This window comes from Penaeus monodon, chromosome 18 (genome assembly GCF_015228065.2).
Source record: "Penaeus monodon isolate SGIC_2016 chromosome 18, NSTDA_Pmon_1, whole genome shotgun sequence".
Taxonomy (NCBI): Eukaryota; Metazoa; Arthropoda; class Malacostraca; order Decapoda; family Penaeidae; genus Penaeus; species Penaeus monodon.
This window is the reverse complement of record NC_051403.1, coordinates 16,857,508-16,865,007: the sequence shown is the minus strand read 5'-3', so window position 1 is coordinate 16,865,007 and position 7,500 is coordinate 16,857,508. Positions and strand designations below refer to the sequence as shown.

Here is a 7,500-nt window from a genome sequence, read left to right as displayed (position 1 = left end):
TTTTGTCTTTCTTTATTTCTTTTCTAATTCTTTTATTTCTTATTTACCATTCATATTCTTATTCTCTTGATTTTTCTTCTTGTCTTCTCTAACCTCATCCCTTTCTCTTCAAATCATATTCTCTCCCTCTTCCTTTCTCTCTCTTCCATTGTCATTTTCCCCTTTTCCCATTTCCTTCCACTGTTTTCATCCTTTTTTTCTTCCTCCTCTTCCTTGCTTCTCCTTCCACTGCTTTTCCCCTCTTTCTGTTTCTCCTCTCCCCTCTCCTTCCAGTCTTTTCCCCTCTACCTCTTTCTACTTCCACTCTCTTTTCCCTCGTCTTCTTCGCCCTCCTTCCTTTCTCTTTCCACTATCTTTTCTCTCCCTCTCTCTCCTTTCTTCCCCTCTTCCTCTCTCCTCCCTTCCCCTCTTCCCTCTCTCTCATTCCTTCCCCTCTTCCTTCTCTCTCCTTCCTTCCCCTCTCTTTCTCTCTTTCTCTCTCCTTCCTTCCCCTCTTCCCTCTTTTCCAACAAACATAAACCTTCCCCTTCTGCTGTTCAGCACGAACTGGTGGTGGCAGCGGAGGCGAGCGGGGTGTTGGTTCATGCCCTCGTACTGGTCAGGGTGCTGGATGTGAACGACAACCCCCCCTATTTCGTGACCTCTGACCTCAAGGCTACGGTCATCGAGGAAGATGATCGTGACCTTCCACTGCCTCTTGCTAAGGTGTGTATATGTTAGTGGAAAAGTGGTGTCTAGGTGCTTGATGTGGTTTTGGGATTACGGGAAATACGGTGCGATTTAGCGAAATAGAGAGAGAAAGAGAGAGAGAGAGAGAGAGAGAGAGAGAGAGAAATTGATTGAGTGATATATATATATATGTATATATATAAATAATATATATATATATATAATAATATATTATATATATATATATATATATAAAGAGAGAGAGAGAGAGAGAGAGAGAGAGAGAGAGAGAGAGAGAGAGAGAGAGAGATAGCATTTACTTCTATGTTGATATGTAATACATAAATAGATAGATACAGAGGTAATTCAAAAGTGTTTTTTCCTTTTTATACAAACTGTCTCGCCACTTTTCTGATTTTCTGATTTATTTCCCAATAATTTCGTCCTCCTTCCCTTCCTATTCTTCATCCCACGCCTATTTCCCTTCTCCCTCTTTTCACTCTTCTCCCGTTCTTCCTCCTCCTCCGTTTTATGTCCCTTTATGTCTCCTTTCAATTCCTCTTGTTTTTCCTCCTCCTCGTCCTGCTCCTACTCTTCCTTCTCGTCCTTTCCCTGCTCCTCATCCCCTCCCCCCCTCTCAATTATTCTCCCCCTCCCTCCTCCCTCTCATTCCTCCTCAACCACTATCCCCCTACCTCCTACCCCCCTCCCCATTCATCTCGCTCAACCATTATTTTCCTATCCCCCTCCTACTCCCCCCCTTCAATCATCCTTCCTCTCCTCTCCCCTCCTCCTTCTCCCCTTTTCTCCCCCCTCAACCATCCTTCCCCTCCCCTTTCTCTCCCTTACATCCTTCCCTCCCCCCCTCTGCCTTCACCATCATCCCCTCCCCCTCCCATCTCCCCTTCAACCATCCTTTCCTCCCCATCCCTTCCTTCTCCCCTTCAACCATCTTCCTCCCCCCCCTTTCTCTCCTTCAACATCTTCCCTCCCGTCCCCATTCCCATTCAACCATCCTTCCTCTCCTCCCTCCTCCTTCTCCTTGCCTTTATCTCCCTCGCTCTCCTTTCCTAAGGTGGAAGCGCACGACCGTGACCTGGTGGACCAAGGGCGCCTCCACTACAGCGTGGCGGGAGACGGCGTCGATGGTTACGCAGCCCGTGACGTATTTTTTGCTGTCGACGCCACCACGGGCCAGCTGCTGCAAGTCAGGGTAACTATTTGTTTGTGTAGCTCCGTTTATGGATGTTTGTTTGTTTGTTTGTTTGATTTTGTGTGTTTGTTTTGTGTGTGTATGTGTGTTTGTTTGTGTGTGTGTGTGTTTGTGTGCGTGTGCTTGTTTGTGTGTATGTGCGTTTGTTTGTTTGTTTGTGTATGTGTGTTTGTTTGTCTATTGTTTGTTTTATTTGTTTGTTGTGTGTGTGTGTACGTATATAGCCTTACAGAAAGTGTCCTTGAGATAATACATGTAATGCAGTTAATTAAAATTAACGTGAAAGGAAGAGTGATCAGTTTGATACGAATGTTGGTAGAGCTGTTTAATTAGAGAAGTATGAAAGCAATTTCCAAAGGTGATTTTTCCTCTCTCTCTCTTTCTTCTTCTTTTTTTTGACAATTGGCGATCGAATCATAAATAACAAATATGTTCATAAACCGGAGGCCGGAAGGTTCGGAATATATCTAGCAATATTTGTGACATTGATATTAATTGCAGCATCAACAACGGTCGGTGCAATTTCTACTCGGATTTAAATTCAGAAAGACAAAGAGGCCGGATGTGAGCCTTTTAAACAGGCTGGGGAAAGGGGGTAGGGAAGGGGAGCAGGGAGAGGAGGAGGGGTAATTGCCAGAGGTAAGGGGAGATGGGGGTTGAGTTAGGTAAAGGTGGAGGGGGGGGGGCGGTGAGGGTAGTGGGTCGTAAAGGGATGGGTAAAGAGGGTGGAGAAGGGAGGTAAGGTAAAAGGAGGAAAGGTCAAGAAGGAGGTAAGGGAGGTGAGGTAAAGAGAGAGGGTAAGGCGATAGGTAAGAAGAAGGAGGTGGGAGAGAGAAGAAGGAAGGGTAGGAGAGGTAAAGAGAGAGGGTAAAGCGATAGATGAGAAGAGGAGGTGGGAGAGAAGAACGAAGGGGAGGACAGGTAAAGAAGAGGGTAAAGCGATAGGTAAGAAGAGGAGGGAGAGAAGAAGGGAGGGGAGGAGAGGTAAATAAAGAGGGAAAAGTGAGTGTTAAGGGAAAGAGGGGAGCATAGGGAGTAGGAGGGGAAATGTGAAAATGAGAAAGAGTAAAGTGGCAGAAAGGAAAAGAGAGGGGGGAGGGGGGAAGCATAGAAAGAGAATAGGACGTACAGCGAGAAGGGGGGGGAAAGAGTGTGTATGCAAGGGGTAAGGTAAGTGGCAAGGGGAAGACGAGAAAGGAAAAGGAAGGAGGGGAGAGTCAAAGAGAGAGAGCAAAGGAGGAAATAAGGAAGAAAAGAGAGAGAGAGGGGGGGGGGGGAGCGGTAAAAAGAGAGGTTAACGCTGTTGGCAAGGGGGAGGGGGAAAGGAGAAGGAAGGGGGGGAAGAGGCCAATACAGAGAATGAGGGGGGAAGAGAGAGGAAAAGAGATAGAAAGGGGAGAGAGAGTAAAGGTGCTAGAGAGGGAACGATTGGAAGGCAAAAAGAAGGGAAGGAGAGGCAAAGAAAAAGGAAAAAGTGGGTGACAAGGGAAAGAGGGGGGAGAGGGGGATGGGAGGGGAGGAGAGATAAAGAGAGAAGATAAAAGTGGCAGCAAGGGAAAAAGGGGAAATGAAAAAGAAGGAGAGGAGAGAGGAGAAGAGGGGATGACGGAGGGGGCAAGGAAGGGGGAGAGGGAAGAGAGGGGAAGAAGGAGGGGGGAGGAGAGAGGAGAGAGGTGGAGAGAGTGGGGAAGAAGGAGGGGAGAGAGAGCAGAGGGAAGAGAGGGGAAGAGAGAGGGGGCAAGGAAAGGGAAAAAGGGAGAAAGTGGAAGAATGAGGGGAAAGAGAAGAGAGAGGAAAGAGGGGAAGAGAGAGGGGGCAAGAGTGTGGGTTCCTGATAGCGTCACGTTTTCTTGTTGAAGCACAGGCTCTGAAATGGTCTGTCAGTCTTTTTTTACTTCTGTGTATTTGTTCGAATTTCTTTTCCACCCTTTTTCTCGTTCTCTTTCCCTTTGTTACTTGTTTATTTGTTCAGTGATTGAGTGGATTTGTTCGTTTTTTTTTTTGTTTCTGTTTGTTTTTTGTTTTTTGGATGTTTCTGTTTCCATATATATGTGTTTTTCGGTTTGTCATTCGCAGATTATTACATCCGTTTTTGAATGAGTACTATCATTCATACTATTGTCGTTACTATCATTATTATTATTATGATTATCGTTATTATTATTATTATTATTATTATTATTATTATATTATTATTATTATTATTATTATTATTATTATTTTTTATTATTATCATCATCCTCATTATTATTATTATTGTTGTTATTATCATTATTATTATTATTATTATTATTATTATTATTATTATTATTATTATTATTATTATTATTATTATTATTATTATTATTATTATTATTATCATTACTTTACTGTTGTGGAGAGATAGCATGTTTTTAAATCTTTTCATTTCTATTTTGGTGTTCCTATAACTTTTGTACACCAGAGCTCTTATATCCCGGGAAACCCCCTTTTTTTCTTTTTTTGTGTGTGAATCAAGTAACTGAGTGTGCATGTGTATGCATGTGTGTGTTTGTGTTTGTGTTTGTGATTGTGTTTGTGTGTGTTTGCGTGTTTGTGCGTGCGTGTGTGTATGTGTGTGTGTGTATGTGTGTATGTGTGTGTGTGTTTGTGTGTGTGTGTGTGTGTGTGTGTGTGTGTGTGTGTGTGTGTGTGTGTGTGTGTGTGTGTGTGTGTGTCTTTTGTGTCTCTCTGTGTGTATGGGTGTGCGTTTAGTTACTCCGAAGCGCACACTGCCTAGGAAGTTTTAAAATGTTGGGTTTTGATACATTTTTTTAAAAGTACTTTTTTGTTACTCTTACCTCGTTTTAACGTTTTGGCTATTTTGCCTACAAGATAAGGGGCCTCTATGCACTTAAAGGGCCTCTATGCAGTTGCTATTCTAAATCTATCATATTTTTTTTTCTTATTCACCACAGGCACTAGACCGTGACCCCCCCGATGGTCGTAAGGTATGGCGGGTCAAAGTTCAAGTCCGAGATGGTCGCTACGGTGACCTAACCTCTTTCAAAGGTCAAGGGAGAGAAGAGGAAGAGGAGGAGGATGTGATGATGGAGGGAGAAGAATGGAAGAGGGAGAGAGAGGATCAGCATTCTCCTCGTATTTATCGTCTTCGTCGGCGACATGGAGGAGGAGGAGCAGGAGGAGGAGGAAGAGAAGAGGAAGGAGGAAGTGGTGGAGGAGGGGGAGGAAGAGAAGAAGGAGGAGGTGGTGAAGGAGGGGGAAGAGGAAAAGAAGATACAATAATCACTGAAGAGGGAAAGGATAACGCAGCAGTAGAACTGGGAGAAGGAGCCAAGAAGAACGGAGAAATGCATAAAGGAGTAGCAAGAATGGAAAGGATAGAATCTGGACGGAAAGAGAAAATAAAGGGTACGAAGAGGAGGGAGAAAAGAGAAAAGAGAAAAACACCAAGGAACGTAGGAAGAACAGAAGGAAGGAGAAGAAATGGCAACAAGCGAGAATTGAAAAGAGGCAAAGATGTTCACTTCTCCCTTGGTTCCGAAGAGAGCAATGACTACGCTCTCGTTCCCTTCCAAGTCACCAAGCCAAGACGAAGCCGACGTCGCACCAACGAAAACGAAGTAAGAGAGTGGAAAGAGGAATACAATAAAAGTGGAGAATGGGAGGAGGAGGACGACGACGAAGGAGAAGGCGTAATTGAAGAGGGAAGGGATGGAGAAGAAAGGGAAGAGGGAAAGGGAGGTGGTGAAGAATATGGAGAAACGAGGAAACAAAGGAAAACGGAAGATGGGATGACGATGAAAGCAATAAAGGGGGGAAATTCTCGCAGAAGAAAAGGCGACGAACTTAAAACAAGGAATGGAGAACAGAAAGAAAGTAAAAACAAAGGAATTAACGGCATAGAAGGGCCAAGATATTTAGCAGCGGCCGAGAGCAGCTTCCAAGCCACAAAAACGGAAATCCGTCGTGCTGAAGAACACCTCCGAACACGTCGCACGGACACAGACTACGACCTCGACTATCACGCCTTGCCCGAGCAAAATAATATCAAAAGAACGATCACAGTGTCGGACGACAACCTCGACGACCCGACGCTCAAAATGCTCAACGAAATCACTCACTGCTACGACCTGACGTACGACCAGGACGCCAGCGAGAAGGAAGGGTGGTGGTACGGCAACGCGAGGGAGGGCGCGTCGAGGGAGAAAATCCACGTGGCTGAGACCGTCGTCACCGTGCTCGTCAAGGACATCAACGACAACGCCCCCGTCTTCCCCAACGCCACCATGTTCGGGAAGGTTCGAGAGAATGGAGAGCCAGGTGGGTGGGCTGCGGAAGGCCATTGCTGTGATTGGAAGATTCTCTTTACTCCTCTCCCTCTCTCTCTCTTTTATTTATCTATTTTTCTTGTCGTTTACTTTTATTTTTTCGTGGGTGTTTGACTGATCTTTTTTTTTTTTTTTGTTTTGTTTTTTCTTCGTCTTGCTTTCTAAGTTTTGGTAATTTTACCTGTGAAAATTATATGCATGAAAGTGATAGAGCAATATAAAGAGAGAGAGCGACAGGATAAGAAAATTTATACATTTCCGTAATTTTATGAAGCACAGTAAAAAATGTTATTAGATTTACCAAATTAATTACTTTTCGAAAAAAAACAAAAAACTTCAGATTCACATAAAATGCCAGGTTTCTTAATGAAGGTAATCAGTGCAGTTTAAAAAATGTTAATCGGAATTGAAGTAAAAAAAAGTAAAACATGAATAATATATATATATAATAATAATAATAATAATAATGATAATAATGATAATAATAATAATAATAATAATAAAAATAATAATAAAACAGTTCGCATTCACAGTTCTAAAATTTCCCTGAGCCTCCGAAATGGCGGGAAAAGTGATGGAAGTGTCGGTGATAATAATGTTCTGGGCGAGTTGGCGGGAAAATTGTGAGGAGACACGTTCGAAGTTCTTCCTGTGACTCTGTCTTCGGAAAACTTTGCGACGAGGATCGAGAGAATCTGAGGGTTAAAGTAGGTTCTTATGCTCATATTCCTTGCGCAGTGAGGCAGTGTGAAATAACAAAGGAAGAGGCGATAAAGGAGAAAAGTGCTGGGGTTAGACGATCGGAATGGTGTTTCAGAGGCATTGGTCTTTCAAGAAGGAAGTCGATATTGTCTTTAGGAAATAGTGATGCCAACAAAAATCATTACGCTTATTATATTTTCACTGTTGTTATTATCACTGTGATTATTTTCATTGTTAGGATAATTGTTGTTTTTATTAATAATATTATCATTATTATTATTATTACATATTAAAATCATTTTTATTACTACTATTATCATTATTATTGTCATCATCATCATCATCATCATTAACATCATCATCATCATTAATAATATTATAATTATATTATCATTATCATTACTACTATTATATTTCTGTTAACATTGTCATTGTTATTATATTGTTATTATCGTTAATATCATTGTTATTATTGTTATGGGTATCATCATCGTTTCAATTAACATTATCATTACCATCATCATTCGTATTATTATTGTTATCATTATTATTATACTTGTTATTATCATTATTATTACCATTATGATCATTATTGTTGTTATTATT

At 42.1% G+C, this 7,500-nt stretch overlaps 1 protein-coding gene across 1 annotated transcript in view; it reads left to right on the top strand.

The window, feature by feature from the left end:
• Positions 1-2,221: 2,221 nt before the first annotated feature.
• Positions 2,222-7,500, top strand: part of LOC119584651 — a 28,784-nt gene continuing 23,505 nt past the window's right edge. Inside the window, exons 1-3 of the mRNA XM_037933328.1 lie at positions 2,222-2,240; positions 2,384-2,394; positions 4,819-6,184. Of these exons, the coding sequence (XP_037789256.1) occupies positions 2,222-2,240; positions 2,384-2,394; positions 4,819-6,184 (1,396 nt within the window). The remainder of the gene's footprint in view (positions 2,241-2,383; positions 2,395-4,818; positions 6,185-7,500) is intronic.